Source organism: Ruditapes philippinarum, unplaced genomic scaffold, assembly GCF_026571515.1.
Source record: "Ruditapes philippinarum isolate M1 unplaced genomic scaffold, ASM2657151v2 ctg2146_1_1_1_1, whole genome shotgun sequence".
Classification (NCBI taxonomy): Eukaryota; Metazoa; Mollusca; class Bivalvia; order Venerida; family Veneridae; genus Ruditapes; species Ruditapes philippinarum.
This window is the reverse complement of record NW_026859194.1, coordinates 16,485-42,967: the sequence shown is the minus strand read 5'-3', so window position 1 is coordinate 42,967 and position 26,483 is coordinate 16,485. Positions and strand designations below refer to the sequence as shown.

The window sequence follows — 26,483 nt, the reverse complement described above, 5'->3', positions numbered from 1 at the left end:
CAATAATGCCAAATGAATGTATCTTTTATTCCTAACTATTATAGCAATTTGCTATACAAAAAAGCAAGGGAAAAACAAAATACAATGATGATAAATTCAAAACTGATGACACGTATGTACCTTTCTGGACCATCGTCCGACTCTGCTCATCAATGCTTGGATTAAAACTCTAAAATAAAATAGGAAAAAAAAACAACTTGTTTTCAACAGAAATGTTTGCTATCCTACTAAGGACCGTAATTGTTTTCAGCTGTCACAAAACCAAATAATAAAGAATAATCAATTAGCTACGGTAAATAATGAATACATTATGACTGATTAGGTTACATTTAAACGTTTACAAAAGAGAAAAACAAAATCATTATTCCACCTTCTTTCCAACTATAGCTGTCACTGTATACAGAAACGGGTTAAGGGCAGAGTTAATTGGTAATATGAAAACGGCTGACCATGCATATACGTCACTTGGAATCGGATATCCATTCAATGCTAAAATACCTTAAAGAGAGAAGAGTGTATTTATGACATTTTACTGAACATATTCCAAGGCCTGCTTCTCATATAAAAGGATTGTTATATGCTAGGAAAATTTGTGTTAAAATGTTTTATGAGGATAACTTTAATCGAAATGAAAGTCACAATATTCTTTATAAAAACACATTCATTTTTACATTTAGACCTCTGTAAATTGAGGCCATACATGCGTAAACAGATTTCATTAAGGTATCGTTATACAGACAATGTGTACATTTGACCTTACCCATTACTCCTATTGGAAACCAGCATAGGAAATCAGTTGTTGCAACAAGGATAAGATTTCTAGCAACTTTCAAATCACGTTTTCTTGATTGTTGTGTCTTCTTTATAACTGATGTTGCTCGTCGAAGTTCTGTGAATATTGATATTTGTCCGATGGCAACAAGAATGAAAGTGCAAAAATTCAGTCCAACAAAAATTGAAACGGAATATATCCAACCTGGTGGTTTATCTCGTGTTAAAGGCAATGCAATGCATACTCCTGTTTTAGAGTAGAATTGGTTTTGGAAGTGACTTGTGTAAAGAATTGGGATGATCGACAGAGTTATGGAAATAAACCAGCATATTCCGCAGCAGATATAAGCCTTCGCAGGTTCAAATCTCACTGCACCAAATGGAAACTTTATTACCAAAAGTCGGTCTAATGTAATCAAGCAAAGAAAGAAAACGCTAGCTTCAGATGAAACTGTAGACAAAACCCCGGCAAAAATACACCAATTGCTGTTTCTCCATTGATCATCCTTAAAAATGTATCTGAAAATTAATGGTGTCATATTATAAATAATCAATTTGAAATAAAGATTTTACTTAATTTTAATCATTAAAAACAGACTTTGTAGACATCCACTGCATCCATTCTTTTATCATAATCACCTTTTTTATTAAGTTCGTTTATGCAGAATTATTTTTGTTTGATTGAGTACATTTATATGACCTTAAAAACAATCTCTTAAAAACGTCAATGGAAACACTTATTTATGATCTGCATCATTAGCGTGGATATAGTATCAATAAAGATATCATATATTTAAGTAGAATAATTTGGTTGTGGTATAAAGTGTGTCAAGTGAGTCGGTATTTATACACAAAGAAATCAGTCACAAAAAACAACAACAAACAAGAGGGCCATGATGGCCCTGAGGTAGCTCACCTGTATATAGGCCCCCGGAGAGGGGCCAGTTTAAACCCCAGGGCTTTTATTTGAAAAAACTTGGAAGACACCCATAAGAAGATGTTCCATGATGTCTAGTTTTACTACACATATAATGATAAACAATGACCCCACCCCCGGCAGGGCCAATTTTAACCAAGGGCTTTTATTTGAACAAACTTGGTAGACACCCAAAAGAAAATGTTTCATGCTAAGCTGTAGCTCATTGGGTTTTTTAACACATATAGTTTAAAACAATGACGGCCTTGGGGCGGGGCCAGTTATGACCCCAGGGCTTTTATTTGAATAAACTTTGTAGACACTAACTAGACCATAGTTCATGCTTAATGTCTAAACTGTAGCTATTTGGTTTTCTTCAAAGTTTTTCTATACATATATAAGGAAAGTCAATGACTCCCGGGGTAGGGCCAATTTCAACCGCAGGGCTTTTATCTGAACAACTTTGTAGACACTCACTCGAATATGTTTCATTCTTTATATCTAGACTCTAGCTTTTTAGGTTTTCTTCGAAGAAGATTTATTAATTTTTTGCTATACACATATAAGGAAAATCAATGACCCAATGGGCAGGGTCAATTTTTACCCCACGGCTTTTATTTGAACAAACCTGGTAGACATCAATTAGAACATGTTTCATGCTAAATAACTTAGCTCTAGCACTTTGAGTTCTTTAAAAGAAGATTTTTTAAGTTTTTACTATATGCATATAGGGAAAATAAATGACCCCCTGGGGCGGGGCCAATTTTGACACAAGGGCTTTTATTTGATCACACTTTGTAGACACTCACTAGAAGACGTTTCATGCCAAATATCTAAGCTCGAGCTATTTGGTTTAAAAAAAAATGATATTTAAAGTCTTTTCTTTCGGTTGCCATGGCAAACAGAGTTCTGCATGCAAATAAATGCTTTGAACAATTTTTAAAGGTGACCACCAAAGGATCATTTCTGTAAAGTTTGGTGGCGATCGGCCATGTGGTTTAGGAAGAGATGTTGTTTGAAAAGTTTGACGCCATTTTTTGAAGGACGCACGACGGACGCAGAGTGATGACAAAAGCTCATCCTTGAGCACTTTGTGCTCAAATGAGCTAAAAAAGGAAGAAAAAAAACGAACAATTTAAGAATAAGTATCATTTTATAAAGAGTGAATCAATTGACACAAAGTACCTTATTTTTTAAGTGAACTGCTTAGAAAATTGTCCTTGTTTCTAAATAATTACACAGTTTGTGTTTTGTACAAGTTTTTAAAGAGAGAAAAGTTCCGATAAAATTTTGTACGTAGAATTAAACAGTAAGAAAAAAGTTATGTGTCTGTAGCTATGAGTAAATCAGCCTAAGTTACTCCGATTTACTGAAGAATGATTAAGTTATAAATCAAATTTTATTACAAATACTGTAAAGTGAATCAGTTATATATAATTTCTTGACTCTGTAATGTTACAAATTAGTTTTGGCATAGAGAATCAGTCATAATAAATCACTGCTTTTGTATAGTTTATCAGTGATTAATTCTAATCAGTACCTGTTTCTGTAGAGTGAATCAGCAACTGCTATAATGATCAGGTACACACCCATAAGGAAATCTGCAACTGCCAGGTTAGTTACAAATATGCCATATCCTATCTTAAGTCTTGCACGATCGTAGACAAGACGGTATATGATTGACGATAGATTTCCGCATAACGATGCTACCCCAACTATCCAAAGAATTGCTTGAAGAACGGAGTTTCTCATCAGATCGTCACATGAAGAAAATTCATTCTTTAATGGTTTGCAATTTTCTTCAGGAACATAACAAGGTCGGATACAACAGAATTTAAATGCAGGTGTATGAAGCTCACGTAGTGATGTTACGCCGTTAAACATATTTTTTCCGAATTTTCTCACATTATTGCCTTCAAAGTTTATTTTATGAATAATAGAGTTGTTAAAAGCGTAATTTTCAATTTCTTCAATTTTGTTGTCAGAAATATCTAAAATGTTTAATTGTAAATCAGAGAATGTTAGTGAGCTAATCTTTCTCAGGTTTGTGCCTGAAATGATTAAACTTCTTACTGCTTTTAATCCTCTGAATGCTGTTGATGAAATCTTCGTCAGTTCAAAGTTTTTATCTAGTTTCAATTGGGTCAGATGACGAAGTTTGCTAAATACCATATCAGGTAAATTCTGTATTTTATTATTGCTAAGATCTAGCGATAACAGATTATTCAAGTGAGAAAATGCCTCTTTATCAATAACACTAATGTCACATGACGAAATATTAAGTCGTAACATGTAAGGGAAACTTAAATGTCCTTTGTGTATTTCTTTTATTTTTGGATTGTTACTTAGATCAGCACGCCTAACTTGTATTGTCGCTGATGATATATCAGACATGGATATGTCGGCGGCCCTGCAATTGATTACATCACCATTACAATTACATTTCAAAGGACATATAGAATCGCACAGTCGCTCATCATCACCATTTGGGCAATTAATGACATCATCACAGACTTGTTCAAGTGGTATACATTGCTTACTAGAAGAACATCTGAACTGTCCAGCACACGGAATATATGAAGCCTCTGAAACGTAAATGAATAGGGATGAAATCTGAAACATTATCAAATATTACATTATCATTGTTATCATTTATCTTCGTCGTTTACTTAGATTGTTTAATAGTTCACTTCAGTAATGAATATTACAAATACAAATTAATGTGTAAGCTTATTTGCCTAATAATTGTTTTTTCAGAAGTCTTACAAATAGGGAAAAAACACATTCTTGTGTCAGGTATTAACGCGTAGCCAATTTAAACTTAATACTGAAGTAAATATAAAACTGAAACATCCTATTAAAATAACAAGTACACGCATTTCATAAGTGAAGCAAAATATAATATTTTAAGCAACATATCTATTGATGTTTTAAGAGATAAATTAAATGAATCAGACAATTCTATATGTACATATATCTATTATTTCTTAAATTTCAACTTCACGAATTCACGATTTCAACTTCTTCATGAAATTGAAATGGTGAATACATGAAGTTAAAATTGTGAATTCATGAAGTTGACATCGTGATTTCATGAAGTTGAAATCGTGAATTCGTGAAGTTGAAATCGTGAATTCATGAAAGTGAATTCATGAAATTGAAATTGCGTGAATTCATGAAGTTGAAATCGAGAATTCGTGAAGTTGAAATCGGGAATTCATGAAGATGAAATCGTGAATTCATGAAGTCGGAATTCGAAATGTCCCCACCGGTTTTTCGTTATCCTCATATTTTTTCACTTACCTGTACATATTTCTGGAAATCGTCTGAATCCAATCGAAAATAGAGAACTCCATTTACTTATGTGTATATCTTTTACAAAATTGTATCTGTTATCCTTATAAAGTGTAGAACTGAAATCTTTAATAACCCGATATATAGAAAACTCTGGCTCTGAGAGATTGGATAATGCTAAGCTGGAGACAATTGCTGATTCATCACTATTCTCAAGCACAATAATCGCTCTTTTTCCAGGTTTGGAAAAGTGCAATTGTTTAAGAAGGTCTCTTGCCATTGTTTTATACTTGCATTCAGGCACCTGGTATTGATTAAAGTGTTTTTCTTTTATTTCCAACAATCTGTATGTAATGTCAAATTTAATTGATCTGTACAGACTCCTAAAATAAAATAATCTAACAATACTATTGTAATTGCTAGTGAATAGTTGTTTAGCCAAATGCATTGCTGCTTCTGTTGTCTCCGAATCTCCATCTTCAACAAATAAGATTACTTCTCTCTCCGAGTCAATGCAAGCTAAAATAGTAAAATAAATACAAAATAAAGATATTTTATCTAGACCAAAATAGAAATGTTTAAAATGGAAACAAATCTAATGATCAGCAATGTTATGACTATTTGCATATTAACATATGAGCATTTCAATATAAAAGACGTCATTGTAATTATACGACATTATAGACGACAATTTCGTGCTATTTGTTCTCTAACTGGGGCGCCCGTTGCCGAATGGTTAAAATCTTTGAATTCAAACCACTTGTTCCTCACTGCTATGGATTCGAAACCCGACAGAGGCTTTGAATTCTTCCATGAGAGAAAGTTTTTCAGCTAGATTAAGGAACGCCGAAGGTTAAACTAAGGGGTACCTGTGTGTGCCGGAAATAATGCACGGAAAGGCAACTGAGGTCTTTCTCAACTGGAAGGTCGCAATATGACCTATACTTTGTCGATGTGACGTAAAATACAATCACACAAACAAATAAATTCTCTGACTGTTTTAAATTATTCAAAATAAAAAATATGAACCGGAAACATTTTATAACTGTTCGAAAATTGAAGCAATCACATACTAGAGAAATACTATTGAAGAAAGAGATTTACGAAACTCCTTAGAACGAACAAAATGGCAAAAAAGAAAAGAAAAAAAAGCTGACTCGTTTGATTGCGCCAATAATAGGTGGCTCGTTTGATTGAGTCAGTTATAGGTGGCACTAACCAATTAAAATGTAAATTAGTTCTACAATAATTGATCAATGTAACTTACTACAATCTTGTTCGTCTTCTCCTCCTTGACAGTGAATATGTCCATCGCACAAAAATCTCTGTTCAATACAGTAACTTCCAGGACACTTGACAGTTTTTGCAGGACAAGTGAATTGTTCTGAAAATCAAATCATTTGAAGTGTTTTATTACTGAAAGTTTTTGTCATTTCAAATTGTTTCTTTGTTAACTGATTAACTCGTTACTAATAACATAAATGAACTGCCTATTTGATTAACTCTCATTTATCAAAATTATTATATTGTTTTAAAAATTGATTGCATCATATATACGCTATCATTAATGGGATCAACATTTGAACTATCCTACCGATATCCTTGCATATGCATCTTCAACGTTTGTGTTAATGCGTCATTTCGTTAGAAAGACTGAATGACATGTTTAAAACCTATATAACTGATAGAGAAAAAAAACTGTCATGTAAAGTATTTATGAATAAAAACTGTACGGTTGTAAACTTCGCATTTTCATTGGATGAAAGTGACGTTTCATTAACATGTACACAGCTTCTGTCAATTTATAAAGAAATTTCTTTCTTTTTTCTCTAAAGAGGGAAGTTTGTAGTATTAAAAATTCTTTATGAAGATTTTTGACAGTTTATATGGCAGTATTTGAACGGTTGTTTTCACATATATGCAAACAACCGTTTATCTATTATATTGTATGATAAGAATTTTAAAGAAAACAATCACCTTTCTAAAGTAAGATTAACAAGAGGGCCATGATGGCCCTTATATCGCTCACCTGAATAAAAAACTCTCCATGACAAGGAACAAGTAGTATTGTAAACTATAATCAAAAGCAGATATAAAATCTAAATCTTAAACTAATATCACAAAATTCATATTTGTATCTGAAATAGTGCATGTGTATAAACATTATTGGCTGCTTTTGCTAAAGGAAAAAAACAACAGTTCAATAAGATGTCACTGGTTGCCAATCAAAATAAAATGTTTCCTTGGAAGTCGGTGCCTGCCATGGAATGCAATGGTAGATGCACTTGTTGCTATTGAAAGTGTATGTTTGCTATTGAAGTTACTGGTTCCTATTATAACTAAACTAACTTGAGCTCTTGTAAATTTAGAGAAGAATGTTTTAACTATGTACAAATAAGGAAAATCTCTATTCCCCCGGGGCGAAGCAATTTGGACCCAAAGGCTATAATTTGAATTTTGTCCACCAGACAATGTCCCATATCAAACATCTAAGCTAAAGCCTATAATGTATATAGAAAAAGATTTTTATTTGTTTTAGCTATACACATATAAGGAAAATTAATGGCCAACTGGGACGGAGCTAATTTTAACCCAGGACTTTCATTTGAAAAGACTTTGTAAACATCCACAAGAAGATGTATTAAGCTAAATATCTAAGCACTAGTTCTTTGGATTTTTTTAGGAAGATTGATTTTGTTCTTACTATATACATACATGTATAAGGAAAATCAATGACCACCTGGGGTGGAGTCAATTTCTACCCCAAGAATTTTATTCGAACAAACTTGGTAGACACTAACTAGAAGATGTTTCATGCTAAATTGCTTAGCTCTACCTCTTTGGGTTTTTGAGCAGAAGTTTTTTTAAAGTCTTTACTATATACATAAAAAGAAAAACCAATGACACTCAGGACAGAACTATTTTTGATCCCAAGGCTTTTATTTGATACGCCGTAGGTGATGTTGCATGCTGAATATCTAAATTTTATCTAAAAGAAGATTTATTTAAGTATTTTTACTTTCGGTTGCCATTACCAGAGTACTGCATGGAATTCAATTCTTTGAAAAATTATGAAAGTTTCCCACCAAAGAAACATGAAATTTGCTCAGCGGTTTATGTATTAGGTTATGTCGTGTAAAGTAAAAGTTTACGAATGGAAAGATGAGTCAATAAGTCATGTTTATTTTAAATATAAGCTGAAAAGGTTTTGACATACAACTTTGACCTTTAGGCCCTCGACCAAATACTAAAAGAGTCATGAACTGCCAAAAATTAATGCCTATTTTAAGTTTGAGGGCCACAGTCTCATTTGTTGTAAAGTTGGTTGGAATCAATGTTGATATACAAGGCCATTGTGACCTTCACCTTTGACCCTGAAACATAAAAATCAATAGGGATCATTTCCTGGCCACGACCTATGCGCCTCTGTTTGCGGTTTAAAGAACCATGGAATGGCGATTTTTTGGTGATAATTATTTTGTCAAACAAGGTTAATGTGACCAGTGCCTTTGTCCCAATAGGATGCCATTAACTTGCCAAGACCACCGCACCTTTGATGTTTTAGGGCGAGGAGCCCATAGGTTGTCGAGTTGGTAGAAAATTGTTTTGAGCTTTAACCCCTTGGTCCCACAAACAACAGCTTTTATCAACTGACCAAGACCAATGCATCTGAGAAGTTTGAGGGCCAAAGGTTCATGGGTTCTTGAATAATTAGTCGGAAACCGTTTTTGCATACAAAGTGAATGTGACCTTGACCTTTGACCGGTTGACCATAAAATCGTTAGACTAATGAACCTGTGAAAAGGTCTATGTGACCTTGACATTCACCCTCGTAAACCCAAAAACGATAGGGTTTATTTATTGGTCATTAATGGTCATGACAAATCTTCATACCTATGGTGACTTATTTCTCTTCGCCCCACAAACGTCGAAATCGAAGAAACGAAGACACTATAATATGCTCACGTAACTTGTCTTTGCCTTCGACCTTAGATTGCGCCGACACGAAGACACGATATATTTTAGGCAAAATAACGATATTTAAACAGGCGACGACACGAGATTTCTTTTTATTTTTGTAAATTGTCATGTCGGTGGGTAGAAATATTGGTATCCTGCCCTGTATCTGTCATGTCGTCTTGTCTTCGCCTTAAAATGCGATGTTCCAAATGTATCGATTCTTCGTGTCTTCGGTTTGACAGTCGTAGACATGATAATTAGCTTATGTATCGAGTCTTTGTATCGTCATGCCTTCACGCCGAAAGTGAAAGACACGTAAATTGGCCATCTATCGTGTCTTCGCCTTTTAAATTTTGAGGCAAAGACACGACGACATGACAATTTTAAGGGCGTCGATACGAAGATTTCTACCCGTTAGATATAATCATAACCAAATTTGAAGTTCCTAGGGTTAGGTGTCCTTAATTGATTGATCAGTAACGTTTGGCCAACGGACAACCCCGACCGACATGTTGAAATCAATATCAAGTGGGTCATACCATGCGCGCGCATCCACAAAATTCTGATACCGCAAACACTTTTTTAACCGATAGTTTGAACAAAAACGAGTCACGAAAAGCAATTAGAATAGATTTGAATTTAATTTCTTTTGCAAAGAAGATGTCCTTACTTCTAGTTTTAAAAGTCCAAAATGCCTTGACACAAGTCTTCCCTTTCTTGTCAGTATTTTGCGTTGAACGCGATAATGATTCTGGATACTGCGTACACCGGCATTGAAATGTTTCAGAAATTGAGAAATTTTCGATTAAACTGAAAGTTTCACACAGCTGGAAGTTAGTTTATTGTGGAATTTATTTCACAAATATATTTTCAATCTTTGATATTTTTCCTTTGTACGAAAAATGTCTTAAAATGAACCATTTACAGGAAACAGACATTATGATGTTCATAATGGAATCAAATATATACGAAACTTCATAACTCTGAACGCAAGTTTGAATGCCATTGTGGAAAATGAGAATAGAAAAAGAAATATTGCCCATAAATTTTGTTTTCACGATCTCTTAATTTGGAGTTCAGTGCTTAAATATGTTCTAGCAAACCATCGTGCACATTTTATTTATTTAAATAAACTATTCTGAACTAATGGTTAATCTTTCAAATAACATCAAGTGGTTTATAAAGTTGTTGAATACCGATATTACATATTCTTTCTTTATAACCTTTGTCTACGCAGAATGCGTATGCACGATATGCAACATTCGTTTCTATGGAAAATTCGTATCGTAAAAAGGCTTAATGCTAGTTGTTAAAACTCGTATGATTATAATCTTGTATAAAGTAAGGTGAGACAATTTATGAGTGGTTAAATAAGAAAATATATCTTTATTTTGAGTCAACTGTGCTATAATATAACACGGTATGGAGTTTAGATGTGCAGTAAAATAATCATAAGGGCCGTAGGCCTACGGATATCTGAACGACATGTCGCCGTACAATCAAATGGGCAGAGAGCCGTTTAACCCTCGACAGCCGTACTAGTATATACATGTCGGCGCAGAGAACACAATTGACGGACGGTAAGTATTCATCTATATTTAAGATATCCCAACTGTGTTCGATTAAATCAATGTTATGAATTCATAGTCAACATCCAAAGGAGCATGCTCATAAATTTCTGGCCCTTTGCAAGCTTTACATCACGTGAATTTCGACACTCTCCGATGAGATGCGGCATTATATTAAAGTCACAAAAACTTATATTTTCTCATGATAATAAATCCTTTTATCATACAAATAGTAAACGTCAACATTTCATCATTAAATGTTCCAAACTATACCTTCAGAAAAGCTTTTCTGTTAAAGTTATAGGGTATTTTAGTTTGAGTGTTGTCAAAATGTGAGTAACGTCATCAGCCGTTCGCAACTTTTTAATGATGATAACATCAACATGCATATTATTATTATTATATTACTCCATACCCTGCTATATTATAGCACACTCAAAACCAAAATATATTTCCTTTTTTAACCACCCTGAAATTTACTTTCTCACCTTACTTTATACAATATTCTTATCATACAATTTTAACAACTTGTTTGCCTAAGAGCATTAAGGACGTTTTACGATACAAGTTTTCCATAGAAAGGGATGTTGCATTTCGTGCGTACGCATTCTGAGTATGGCAAAATCAATATTTTATATTGCTATTCAACAACTCTTCATAAACAACTTGATGTAATGTGAAATATTAATCATTAGTTTAGAATAGTTTATTTTGATATAATATAAATAATCGTTATAGGTGCACGGTGGTTTGCTAATGCATATTGAAGCACTGAACTCCTAAATAAGAGGTCGTTAATACAAAATTTATCGGGAATATTTCTCTTTTAATTCTCATTTTCCACTATGGCATTCAAACTTGCGTTCAAATAATGGTACTCAGAAAAAAGCACATGCCTATACAAAGATCAACCATCATGTTGTTTGGAGAAGAATTCGCGACATAATTGGCATACATTTATTTTCTTAAATGAGCTATAAATAAATGTAAATATAAATAAATAATTATTTGTAATTAAAAGTCTTTCCCAATCTGTTACAGATAATGTTTTTTAATGTCTCGTTATAACAATAAATATTATTTTTTGTAAGTAAAATTCTTGTCTTATTTGTGACAGATGATGTTTTTATTATGCCCCGTTATTACAATTATTTGTAATTAAATATTTTAATAACAAAGATTGAAAATATATTTATGAAACAGGTTCTACAATAAAATAACTTCCAGTTGAGTGAAACTTTCAGTTTAATCGAAAATTTCTCAATTTTCTGTAACATTTCATCGCCGGGTGTACGCAGTATCCAGAATCAAAATCGCATTCAAAGCGAAATACTGACGAGAAAGGGAAGAGTTGTGCATTTAGAATATCAAATCTAGAAGTAAGGACATCTTCTTTGCAAAAGAAATTAAATTCAAATCTATTCTGATTGCTTTACATGACTTTTTTTTGTTCAAAATACCGGTTGAAAAAGTGTTCGTGGTATAAGAATTTTGAGGATGCGCGCGCATGGTATGACCTCCTTGAATATACCATCATTTCTTCGAAAGGAGGCATAATTAACCAAATGTCAACCAAGGAATATTTCTGCTAGATTATGTTAGCTACAAAGATAATCTAACTAAACATGTCAATTACACACAACGGACATTTCAATTATGAAATCTAGAAAAAATACATTAATTTTGATAACTTATAAATGTTTTTATTACCGCAATTTTGTAAATGTTCTCCAGATCTACAGCCAGTCATGTAACCGCTTTCGTCTTCGGCATAAATACACACCAACGACTCTGATATTGCTTTGCCGTCTCTTTCACAATGAAAAAATTCACCAAATACGGTCGCATTGTACTCTAAACAAAAAAGCATTTATTTAAAACAAAAATATTAAAAATATAATATAATTTAAATATAATAAAGCCAGAACTTAAATTCTGGTAATGGGGACAAAACTGGTTTATGTAACAGCATTATCGTTTACTTTGTTATCTAAAGACAGATGAAAGATGATTTTACTGAACTAATGGCATTTTAAGCTGCTTACGCATAATTTGGCGATATTTTTAAGATTTAAAAATAAGAAAAAATACGCAAATTTAATTATTAAACCTTGAATGAAACAGTTTCATGCTTGTCAACGAATGAATGCGCAAGTCCCGTACAAAACAATCCACATACAATCATATGAGTTAAGAAAAAAGATATGTTAACTATGTTTACCAATTGACTATAATATGGCGCTCATTTGTTAATTGATTGATTTAGCTGGACTTATTTTTGGAAAATGAAAGGCGAAGGTTGAAAATAATTTTAGCCGACACAAAACATAATTTAAGCTCACGCAGTTAGAAACGACTTGGGTAATTCATACTTTAATATTGATTATAACTTGAACAAGTACGGAATGCTTGTAGGTTGGTGTATGAGCCATATGAGAGTTTTGAGTCGGATACAATTATGATCCACCTTCGCCTTCCCTTTTCCAAAAGTAAGTATCGCTTAATCAATCAATTTTATTTTTTTATATAATTTTTAACACATAAGCTCCCTTATTGGCCCCACAGATTATTCTGACTATATATTGCTAATAATATATTGAGAGCAAAATATAATATAATTATATATTTTTTGTCCTTGTCAGTAATATCCTTATGATATCCAACATATAATAAGCATGTTTGAATGTGATACATATAATGTACATATACTCTTAGTCTCTAAGGTAAATCCCCACATTAGCTCTCTAGATCATTGTTTTGAAATTAAATAGATTTTTATTTATCAAAGTTTTATTATTTAATGTTGCAAATACTGATACAAAACTCCACCCTGCATATTGGTTGACACCTGTCAATAACATTCCTTTTCTGAATGCACAGACAGAAAAAAACAGCCCTAGTTCTATGCTTAGAATGCTTGATCTATGCATTGTCAGTTTTATCCAACCGTGACAGAGTGATTGAGCTACGTATGTGTTGTTTTATAGCTAGGATATGGTGGACTTAGATTTAAAATTTCTTTCTTGAATCTGCTTATTATTTCATCGTTATGAATGTTTTCCCCGTTATTTTTGCGAAAGTGCTATAACTATGCTGAACGAGCAGTACTAATAGTCGTGTAACTTACCTCGTGAATACAAATCCACGAGACTCTTTATTACTATACTGTTAGACGGTTTGAAGGGATTTGCTTGTTCCTTGCAAAAAGGTAAAATTGCGTATTAAATGTGTTATAGTGCTTACGCTTACGCGTGCTGTCACTCCAGGATTTGATGATAAGGACTTGTGAGTCTTCAGGTGGTGCCTATGTTCCAAATATATTAAAGGCATTCAGCCTTGTTTTTCTGACAGGATACGATTTTACTTATAAATGTTCTAATTTTAGCATTTTTTGTGGCTTTGGTGGGGGCTGCGTTCATTGAATGCCGCCTTTCCTTGTCGATCTTGTTTATCATATTTTTTGGTAGTAAATAACATGGACCTTTGGTCAGCGATATAAGAATTGACAACCTTAAATGAGATCGCAATACTGGAACTATTATTATCGCTTATGTGAACCCTTTTCTATCTTTGTAATATTTTGTAATATTTCCCCAAGTAAGCTACAGGAGCAAGACTATAATATTGGTGATCACACAATTTAAATGAAAAGGCATATGTAGTCTAAGCATCTAGGTTAGAATATCTAGACACTTACAATAAAACTTTTGCATTTAGCTTAGAAGCAAATAGATCTTTTCTCATATTCGGGAATTATTTAAGAAATTAATTAAAAAGCCTTTGATCTATGCATGGACCTTTCTGTGCTATTTTTGCCCGATCTGCTCAATTTATCAGCATGTAAATAGTAACTCCGAGATAGTATGTATTTTTCTTCGAATGCATTAAAATTACAGATGTCGAACTATGCGATTAGTGATGTCACGTTTTCGCCATAATTGTTAATAAACGCCCAGCTTGTACTATTACCAGAAACAATTCAGACATGTTCATTGGTTAAATTTTTGCAGAACGTGTATATACCAATTTCGCATGATCTTAATTCAAGAATATTAATGTGCAATTTTTGTTCATCGCTTGACCAATATCTTTTAGTGTCAGATTATTTGTTTTGAAATAGATGCCGTATATTGTTTTCGAAGAGTCGGTATAGATTATTAAACCAGGTTCTTTAATAATAATTGGCTTGTATCTGTCCTCAACCACTCTTTTGAAGGTGTAATTGTATGTGGAACTGTCATAAAACTGTCAAATTTCCGCCGTGACGTTTCAGGATATGGTCTTTTACTTTTCGGCGGTTTTATATGGATAATTGAACATTGCACTCCGTTGTCCGTGGCATTCAATTTTCCAATGAGATTTTGCAAATTTGCGTATTGGCGTACGTTTAGTGTGTAACATATCAATGCAATTAAATTTATGTGTTGCTTATCGAACCGTCATTGAAGCGCTATACAAAATAAAACTCTAAGGAAACTATTGTACTGCATGGTTCGAGTACAGATGTTGAAAACATTCCTGTTAAGCCTAATTTATCGAGTAAGTGTACTGTATCTCGGACATTTTCTATACACGAACAATACGTATCTGCATGAAGCCGTTATTCATCAGAGAAGTATGTGCGTGTGTGACCAATTGACCTATGATAAGAGAAAAGCGGTTTTATCATTCTGTCGACATTGTAGAAGAGCACGAAAAAGTACTTTTTCAATGACAACATTTTCTAAGAATTTAGTTCCGTTTATAGTTCTTGTCTGCTGTAAAAGAAAACGGAGTAGGAATATGCAGTTGCCTTGGTGTCCGAAACACTTCAAGTGTACAGCTGTTAGTATGTTTGGAATCCATTTGTCTGGCATGATAGTTTCCCACATTGATAATTTTTCCGCCGTTTTCCCGAATAAAAAAACAAACACTGATTTCAAGTGCTACAAAAATTCTACTTACATTCATGATTTCTTTTCCTTTTTTTATTGATCGTTGGTTTCAAAATTAATTGAAGCCGTCCTGATTTTCCACCGATCGGTTCTGCGCCCCAACTTGAGCAAAAAATGGTTCTTGTTTATTTCATTTGACGTTAGTTTCGTTTTGGAATCCTTCACCTCTCGAATCCTATCAAACAATATCGTCGCTGATAGTTTTGCACAGTGGTCGGTTTGACGGCAATAAGTCCCGCTTTATTTTTTTCTTTTCTTTCGTCATTTGCATTTACTCCTGCTTGAGCTAGGATATTTTACGCGTCACCAGTCAAGTCCTTTAACTCATTGAAACATTTTGTTTCTTGAAAAATTCCATCATTATGAGAACTGGAATTATAGTCTGACAAAGAGATAATTGTGATCGCTGCAATGTGAAATCAAACGATTTCGTATCGCGCTTGAGTTTTCCTCACAATTGCTCGTAAACTGTTGGAATCTGGCGGTTTCCCACACTTTTCAGTCTTTTGTCATTAAACTTTTAGAGTTTTCCTCCGTTTGCCGTGACAATAGCACTTTGTTTGTCAGGAGAGACAAGTCAACTCACTATCGAGAAAATGGTCGTCAATACTTAACCATTTTGAACTATAGTCCTGTTGCCCCTGGCATGTATCCAAGTAAAAAATTGACCAGGTCCTGTTCATTATTCGAGGAACAATCCCTATCCAAGGAAAAACGAGGCCGCTAAGCAGCACTTGCCAAGTTCGCAGTTGAGCCTAATTTCATATTGCGTTGCATTGCTTTCATTGTACTGCTCAGTGGTTTCAAAGATCGTGCAAATGTTTACATTCTATCCTAGTTTTCTAGGAGGCTATCTGATGTTATAGTTATATTTCCCATCTCCAATAATCTGTCGAAAATGTACGGCGTGGTCGTCGGCCAACTGATGCTTAAACGAATCTAAATTATATTTTTACGTTTCCACATAAATAATGTGATATTTTGCAATTATTTATGACAAATCGATTGGGAAATGTCATTATCATTTAAAAAAGTTTAAGATTGTTAATCTGTGGAAGGTGGTAGTCGTTTCCGCAAGAAATGAATCTGAAATTACAACAGTGCTTGAGAAAAGTTGTTTTCAATTCAACAAGCCTGTTTAGTTTTACTTGTGAAAAGTGGTTTCCAATTCAACAAGTTCATAAATCAATCTATTGTAATGTAAAATGTGTTACCTGATTAACAAAATTGTATAAATGCCGTCATGAATGTGGTATCAATTCAAATTGAAACGACTTTAAGTAAATAGCTTGTTTTTAAATTCGAAGATATAGGTATAAAAATTAATTGCATGAACACCGGTTCTCTCGTTTTCATGACATTTTACCAATAAAACTCTTTTGTAAACAGATAGAAAATTATTCATATAAAACACGGCCGCACAGAAAATCCTAAAATATATATTTTATTATTTACAAGTGTGTACCCTATGCTTCGCTATGAATAAAGCGAAGGCGTTGTTGGTTGCGTCCGAAATCTGTTGGGTCAATAGTGGAGTATATGATTTAATTATGTGTTGGATCAAATTTAACATATACTATGAACAAGTACAAAAAGACATTTAATTTAACCTTTAAACCAGGTTCAATGAGTTATGATGAAAGGGCAACAGAACGCCAGCGTGAATATCAAACACATCACCAATTTCGTACACGTTTAATTAGGTTTTCTTACCGTTAGTGCAATACGATGGTATATATGTTTGGCGCAAGAAAGCACTTGTCGGACGATGATACACACTAAAATGTCGAAGTGTTTTAGAATAAAAACTTTCTTTAACAGCATGTAAGTCTGTTATTTCACTTCCATCGCATCTTGTCACCGAAACAAAATCAAAGCTGAAATTTATGTTACAATATTTATCATTTTACATTCTTAATATCATGTTTGTTTTTACTGTCTAACTAAAAATGTGTTTCAAATCAGTCTTTGCTCATCATTTAGAAGTAATAAATTTGCCGTGTCTTGAACAAATCACACATGTTCCTATTTAATTGAACTTTCTTGTTCACAACGTACGAAATGTTACGAAAGTACAAAAGAAGAACGTTTACTATAATTATTGGCATTGAAAAAGAAAAAAATATGTTATTTACATATCTGAAAATGTCTATGGTTCGTCTGCACATGATTTAATTTTTAAAAATCTATAGAATATGATAAAGTGAGCACTTTTAAAGAACCATTGCTTTCAGTTGAGAGCCTATAAGCACATAAAAACACTTATGTCCTGTAGTATCATATTTTTTCGTAAATAATATGACACATTTTTTTCTAGCCTTTTCTATCTCAGGAAAGGTTCAATTTATTTCTTTCAACCAAAAATATATAAGATAATTTTTATCAGCAAATCAGATAAAAATATTAATAAAGCTAAATTTAAATTTTCAAAATCTCATGTATTACGATGTTTTTGAGTGAAATAATTATGTTTTGAACGCATACCTGTCAAATTCAACTCTGTTATTTTTTAATGTATCTATTGTGCAGTCACAGAACGGATACGCAAAGTCATTACTGTCTACATTGTCTACAAGGGCAGCTTCACGAAACTTAAAACTACAATCTGTTTTTACCTGCGATAGAAATATCATACTGACTGTGAAACAAAATAGTACAATAATATGACTTATCTTGCAAATCACTATGATATTCTAGAAGTATATCAATGTAACTTTATTCTCCAGAAAACAAACGTAAATGCATTATGGTTATTTTTTATCTTATACACCTTACATTCTTTTTTGTACATGACGCAAATAACGAATCTTATCAATTATAATAATAATTATTATTATTATTGCTTTTGTTGTTTTATTACAATTAGGTAAACAATATCTCTTGTGTTTAAATTTTCCTAATGTCTCGTATATGTGTGTGTACGTGAATGTTTATCTAATTATTTATTTATTTTTTTTATTTGGGGGGGGGGGGGCTAGCTAATTTACCGACTTTTAAGGCTGATACCTTTGACCGATTGCTAGATCTTGATTTTTGCATGGCGATTTATTTGTTGAAAAACATTCAGTTTGAATAAAAATCGTCAACCGCCTCTTGTTCAATATTTTTTTAATTAATTTAATACCGATTTTAACACCTTTTTAGTTGTTTTAGTTTGGTGAGTTGAAATTATTTGTAAAGGAATTAAAAATAAGATGGCAAGTGCCTTTGACTGTTTACGAAAGACTTTCCATAAGACTTTTAGGCTTGATTGAAATTGATATGTGCCATGAGAAAAGTGCTTTCAAATATTAAGCAACCAAAAATAAAAATGCATTTTATTACAAATGTGTAGACATCAGTTAATGAACAAATAATTGCAAACTTGAACTTACCTTAATAAAACAAGAATATCCTGAGTGCAAAAATTCGTTTTCAGTAAGAAATATCGAGTTACTTGAAAAGGTGATTCTCCCAGATTCGTATCCTAGTGATGTGAGCTTCCAAATAATATCTAAATAGGAAAGAGAATGTTGAACATAAATTATGCATTGATACGTTATTACTTAGAAATTGTCAATCTCACTCAAAGTCAGATCTTACATAGAAAAACCATACAACCAGTGGTAAACATAGCTTTTAAATTTACTTCATGTTGAAATATTTTTTTTGTGACGTTGTTTCAAGGTAAGTTACTCAAAATGCTTGGTTGTTGCCACTTGTTTGTTCCCATAAATTTGGTTTTAGACACTTATTTGAATTATAATAGAGAATGCTATAACCCGTTTATTGGCTAATGAAAGGTCACGGGAATTCAAAAAAAAGAACGACAAAAATTGGGTTAGTTCATTACTGTAATTGTATTAATTGTTTGTTGCTTGTATAGTGGCAATTGCTTTTTATATTATAATTTGTTTTACTGTCAAAAGAGGAATGATTGATGCAAAGTATTTTGTAGTTTTTATTAAAAGATATGTGATGAAAAATTATAATATTATAAAAGGAGTGCATTACTCTATAAACGATAGGTGATGACAAATAATAAAAGGAGAAATTCAAGAAATAACAAGCAATTATTCATTAGTATGGCAAGCAACCCATAAATCCCCCTACCGGTTTAGCCCAAAGCAAACCATTCTGAAAGGGCCCCCATTGGCCCCCATTCCCAACTTAAAAAAGGTTCCTTATTTTTAAGCTAAATTTGGGTTGAAAAAAAGTTCTTTAAAAGTTTGATTCACAGGAAAACATTTTTATGTACAAAACAGACCGGACTGAAGGACACTCTAAAGTTATTTTTAAACATTCCAGGTAAAAAATTACCAATTTCTCAAAAAAAAGTTAAGTTCAAAAGGGGCATTAATTCTGGAAATAGTCGCTTAGGAGTATTGAACACCTCACAAAATGTTGAGGGACAATTGAAGAAACATTTATATGAAGTTTGAAGTAGATACATTCAGAAAAAGAAGTTATTAAAAAAAAAAAACAATGTTTTTTCCATGAAAATTTTAAGTTAAAGGGGGAGGTAATTTTCTGAAAATTTTTTGTGCTAGAGTTTAAACCTTGTCAACATTATGATGTGGTTGATGACAAGCAAACTTATAATTTAAAAAGTTTGAATAAACATTACCTTTAAGAAAATTAAAGAATTATAGTTGAAAAAACTTAAAAAACTAGAATCAGGAAATCTTTGAAAATTCCAGTATATTTGTTCCATAGCAACCAGAATTTTCAACAAGGAAGATAAAAAAAAGGATGGCATAAAATTTCCATACTGCCATCTACCCATTATGGTCAAGTTTCATAAACATATTTTCAGTACTTTTCGTGTTATCCACTGGATCCAGGTTTTGTTGATAAAATTTGCCATATTTTTTCAGACTATTTGTTGCCATAGCAACCAGGGAATTTTCAAACATAGGAGAAAAAGAAAAAAGGACGGCAATAATTCTCCAGGACCTGCCCAATCTATCCATTATATTCCCAAGTTTCATAAAAAATATTTTCCAGTACTTTTTGCTTTTATCGCGGGATTCCAGGTTTATGTGTTTAAAATTTGCCATATTTTTCAGTCTATTTTGTTGCCCATACCCCAACCCAGAAATTTTTTCAAATAGGAAAGAAAAAAGAAAAAGACGTGCATAATTCCATACTGTCATCTATCCATATATCAAGTTTCATTAAAATTATTTCAGTACTTTTTGCGTATCGGGGATCCAGTTTGTGGACGGACGGACTGACGGACGGACAGACGGACGGACTGACGGACGGACGGACGGACAGACGGACGGAGGGTAAACCTAAAGTCCCCTCCGGTAAACCGGTAGGGGACTAATTAGCAACTCACGGTAAACAGTCCTTGTATACCACATTTAAAACCATTTCTGGTTCACGGTAAATACCGTGATTTACCGAGGCTGAATCATTAAAGTTATGCCCAAAATCTTCGGAATCATTTGTGCAAGCGCCTCGGTAGGCTAAGTGTTACTATACGTTTGATTTTTTGATATAAATGTTAACATAGTGTATTAAATTATGAAAAGAATGTCCATGGCAGAGAAGCACAATCATGCTAAGTCTGTAAGAAGTCAGCCCATTTTGCCTCTGACTTGCATTTTCAAAATTTTTATTTGTAGTTTCTTTTTATTGATAAATGGACTTTCATGCGAATAAACTTGTGTTCCCTTTACATATTCATTACAATGAACACCTCTGTATAAATTTTCATTTGAAGGTTACATTTAAATTTATTTAGAACATGAAAATTGGTTACTAACAATTATGATGACAAAGTAATTGATATAAGAAAGGAAAGGAAGATGCTGTTATTCAAGTGCACACGGAGTCATTGAGAAGAAATAAATTAAATACTATTAAGTTTTACTGAAACTATGTTATTTACACACTCATTTGCTATGTTTCAAAATTCAAAATCCAAACTCTGGATAAGACAATAATCTGAAACGAGACTTCTCAATAATAGTTGAAGCTAAAGTATACTTTTAGTTTTTAAAATACCTCGGATAAGAGGTTTTTTAAAAAGTTTTTGAAAATAAATATAGTATTCCATCATTACTGTTGCTATTTCTGGTAAATGGTCGTATTGGGGCTGAAGGAAACATGATACTTGAATTTTAAGAATCATTCAAAAAAATTATTTAAAGTCAATTGAAATAAATTAAATCCTAAACTCAATTCATTTAACTTATTATTTTCTAAAATAAATGAAATTGTGCATTTGATAAAGGCGTAAAGGTGGTTTTGTGAAAAGCGGCATGCGTGACACAGTTCAAATAAATTAAGTGACACGTTGATTATAATACTAAGATCTAAGACCATAGCTTTGTGAAGAGCATAACCTCTTTCATTTCGACTTGAACAGGCACTGGTTTTTATCCTTTCTTTTTCAGATGTATTTATGGTAAACATATGATATAAAGTCTATACTTTATAAATCTAAAAATAACTATAAAGAACCAAACCTGTACAAAACATGGTCTGAAATCGATAACTGGTGTTATTTTTTTTACATTAGAAACAATTAGAAATGATTAAAACCTTAAATATGTTCAGAACAGAAATGCACAAATATTAACAATAACGAATTCTAGGCAGTTTTTGTGAAAGTGAAGCAGAATTATTTGAACTCATTTGAACGTGAATCAAAGTAGTTTGCAAATAGCACAAACTTCAGACTAAAATAACAGCAACAATAAAACTGCGTTTAATATAAATGTTTTTCTCTTGAGATATACATTAATAATTCTAAATAAAAAACAAAATTATATGAGATACCATTTAATGAAATTATAATTTAAAGAGAGAAAACCCTTTTCTCAGACTTTAAAGATAATTTTTACACATAAGGAGTTTCCACAATGCGACATATTTATTGCAATTTCTCCAAAGGAACCTGGAAAAAAAACTCAATTTCGTTTGCTTTTCTTATTAAAGAACATCGGCATTTTGATTAAAATTAATAAATAAAACAAATATATCACTAAAAGAAAAATTGACAAGGCATCTTCACAAACACAGCGCGTTATTATTTATACAGGACACTTTTGTCATACTTTTGATACACATCGTACACTCATAATTCGACACTAGCTGTCTCCAGTTTTGTTCTGGACACTTTTATAAGATGAATTAAGAGATTACAATAATTTTATCTAAGAATTTTACTCACCTACATTACCTAATTTAAGCTTTTGTTCCCCTAACCATATGTATGTGTTATTGAAATCTCCAGAAACTGGAGGCTTGACGTAGCAAGATAATTCATCACTTCTATCCCTACAGTCAGAGTAGCCATCACACGTCAGTCGATGAGGAATACATTTATAATCATCAGCACAGAGAAAGGATTCTTTACAGGAATCTATAATTGTAAGATATCAAATGTTTATTATCATCACGCATTCTTTGATCCCTTTGTGACTGAGGATTTGTCTTTAAGGATTGCGGCATTACAATTGGGCAAGCTTTTATCTCCGCGTGATCGCAAAAAGCGCTTATTTGAATTGACCATTATATTTGTTGCTGTTTTCTTTTACTTTTGCATTAACAGAGCTTTTTGTATTTTAATAATTTTAAGTAACATTTTTTATCAAGTAAAACTCCATCTGATTAATAAATATACGTTTGAAACAGGCATATAGACAATGGACATTTAAAGTAGATATATGGCTAACACGCGTTTGTTATCATTCGATAACTGTTATCACTACTCATGATAAATTTTAAATGCAATAACAATTTCATATACATACCACAATCAAGTTCATCGCTTTTATCGTAACAGTCAGATTTAGCATTACATCGTTTCTTCGACGGAATACATTGTTTATTTTCACAACGAAATTCGTCCTCAACACACGATTGGTATTCTTCAAGTATACGTAAAAGACACAATATGCGTAAAAAAATGAAACATGCAGGAACAAGTTACTGAAGTCTGAGTCTGACCAAAATATTAAATTTATACACGTATAGTTACATATTTATACGGCATGGCCGAGTGGTTAAAGCGTCGGACTAGTAATCTAATGATCGCTAGCCGCATGAGTTCAAACCCCGTCAGTGGCAAGTCGTTGTTTCCTTGAGACACACATTGTTCAGTACTGTTTGGTTCCAGGAACGGATTCGAAAGTGTGTCTATAAGCATAAAGCTTTATACACAATCGAACTAAAATAAATTCTGTATAAATCAAATAAACTAAAGGTTTTAAATGTGTTCATAAAACAGAATGTATCAAATGTGATATAATGTATGTTTTTATGATACTTATTTTCTTTAAAGTGTTGAATGTACGCTCATGAATGACATGTTTATGACCGTATGCCTTAGCGAAACTATCAAAAAGAGGAAAATTAACAAAAGTCTCTATGATATTAATTTCTAGTATCAGGACAACAAACTTTCAACTCGGAAAACTAACATAAATAGATTGAACATGCATTAAGATAAATGTTTGTTTAATTATTTTTTTTAAACTTATATGTTAATATATTTTACTACCCTTTTAATCATTTAAAATTAACTGCCTACCACACAATTCATCCGTTCCATCCGTGCAGTCCTGTATAAAGTCGCACACTTGACTTAATTTTATACAATTTCCGCCATCACATGAGAATGTGTTGTCATCGCATGCTGCACACATAGAACAAGGTTGTAAACATTAAAATATACGGTGAATGTATCGCATTGTTCTCTCATTACCGAACTATGTCCTGTATCAAATCGAACAATTCAATTTCTTATAAAAATAACTTTCTAAACAGCAGTTTAATATCAAAACAAACAAAAACAACAAAAAAAAAGAAAAACAAAACAAAAAAAACAAGAGGGCCATGATGGCCATGAAACCGATCACCTAAATAGCCCCCCGGGGGCGTGGTCAATTTAAACCCTTGGGCTATAAGTTGAACAAACTTTGTAGACACTCATTTGAAGATGTTTCATGATAAATATCTAAGCTCTATCTCTAAGAATATTTTCAAATTTTACTATACACATATCGGCAAAAACAATACCCCCCCCCCTCTGGGCAAGGCCAATTTTGTCCCCAGGGCTTTTATTTGAACAAACTTGGTAGACACTTACTAGAAGATAGTTCATACTTAATATATTACATCTAGCTCTTTGGGCTTTTAAAAGAAGATTTTTTATGGTTTTTACTATATACATGTAGAGAAAATCAATGATCCCCATGCCGGGGCCAAATTTAACCCCAGGGCTCTTTTTTGAACAAAATTGGTGGACACTCATTAGAAGATTTTTCATGCTTAATATTTTAGCTCTAGCTCTTATGTTTTTTTTTTAAAGAAACTTTAAAAAAAAAAGATTTACTATATACATAAAGGGAAAAATAATGACCCCAGGGCTTTTATTTGAACAAACTTGGTAAACACCTACTAGAATATATTTCATGCTTAATATCTATGCTCTAGCTATTTCGTTTTTTTTAAAAGAGGATTATTTTAAGTTTGTATTAATACAAATAAGGAAATCAACGACCCCCTGGGGATTGGCCAATTTTGACCCCAGGGCATTAATTTGAACAAACTTGGTAGACACAGACTAGATAATGTTTCAAGCCAAATATTTAAGCTTTAGCTCTTTCGGTTTTCCAGTAGAAGATATTGTAAGTGTTTCTTTCGGTTGCCATGGCAACCAGAGTTTTGCTTGGAATTAAATTACTTGAACAATTTTAGAAGTTGACTACCAGAGGAACATTTCTGTGAAGTTTGGATGAAATTTGCTAAGCGGTTTATGAGGAGATGTCGTTAAAAATTAAAGTTAAAGGACAGACGGACGACGGACTGATCAATTGTCCTTGATAAAAACTAATGAAGATTTTCACACTAGTGACTGGGTACTGATCCAAACTTGATTTTTATATCAGTGGTTAGAGATAAATTGCAATTTACAAAAAAAACAAAAAAAACAAAACAAAAAAAAACAAAGGTCCGTAACAAAATTTCATGATCACATTTTAACAACAGCGACACCTTGATAACAAATTCGTCAGTTTTCAGAGGTGGATTTTAGATGAGTTCATAAAAGTCGTTTACAAAAAGCAAAATACCAATACTGCTTTGAGAACAAGTGACTTCATCCGAAGCATCAAGGCAATCAATGACGTCATCACATTTAGCAAGCATAGATATCCATTCCAGGCTTTTTTCACAGTTGAAGTATGCCCCTGGTTGCAGTTTTTGTGGAAAATCAATCTTTATCATTGTTCTGCCAATACTCGTGAGATTGTGATCTGTTGACAATATAATATGAGAAGTATTATTGAACCCACCAAGGAAAGAGGCAAAGTGTCAGGAAAGTTATGTAATTTACTGTCTTAATACCAGTTGAACTGTTTTCTAAATTATTATTTCTAGTGGCCGTTCTGTCACATCATAATTCATAATTCATCTTCTGTAACAAATTCATTTTACGTATTGATTTTTATTCTTACAAAACAGGATAAACGCTAGTTTAGACTAAGTTAGGCTTAATTTGTTTAAAACTGTTTAATAGTATGCTGAACTCTTATAAACCTTTCGTAGAAATTTGACAAGACAGTTCATCCGTATAGTCTAAACAGTCAAAATTCCTGTCACACCAATTTACTGTAGGTATTGAAGATCCATCAGAGCAATTTACCAAAGGCAATATCTTTTCAGTCATATTGATAACACCTTTGTCCAAATCATTTTCTTTTTCCAATTGAGGGATAATTATGTAAAAATAGAACATATATTATCATGAACACATTTTGTGAATATCAAACGTTTCAACATATTGATAGCAAACTATAAAAATTTCATCGGCTATTTAAAGGACATTTAATTTAAACATATTATTTCGTAGCATTTTTTGGAATTATTATGTACTAAAAAAGAACAGAGATAACATTATGTTTACACTAAAAGTCATTCCGTGTATACCTAATAACATGTCATTACAACGCGCAAATCATTTATATATAATAAAGAAATCACAAAAGTTACTAAAAATGGCTAGAATTAAATAAGTATCCGTTATAACCCGACTAAAATAAA

General features: G+C 32.5%; 1 protein-coding gene across 1 annotated transcript; it reads right to left on the bottom strand.

The window, feature by feature from the left end:
* Nucleotides 1–31: 31 nt before the first annotated feature.
* On the bottom strand, nt 32–26,361 carry LOC132755567 (G-protein coupled receptor GRL101-like). The gene is made up of 15 exons (XM_060746453.1): nt 25,980–26,361; nt 25,514–25,696; nt 23,971–24,075; nt 23,192–23,308; nt 22,609–22,800; nt 18,818–18,936; nt 17,928–18,058; nt 17,157–17,320; nt 12,220–12,363; nt 6,249–6,365; nt 4,991–5,500; nt 3,228–4,272; nt 761–1,290; nt 371–498; nt 32–169 (listed from the first exon to the last, which is right to left on the bottom strand). Exons 1-15 carry the CDS (start codon nt 26,176–26,178, stop codon nt 32–34), a joined length of 3,822 nt encoding a protein of 1,273 aa, XP_060602436.1. The 5' UTR covers nt 26,179–26,361.
* Between the last annotated feature and the right edge of the window lie 122 nt (nt 26,362–26,483).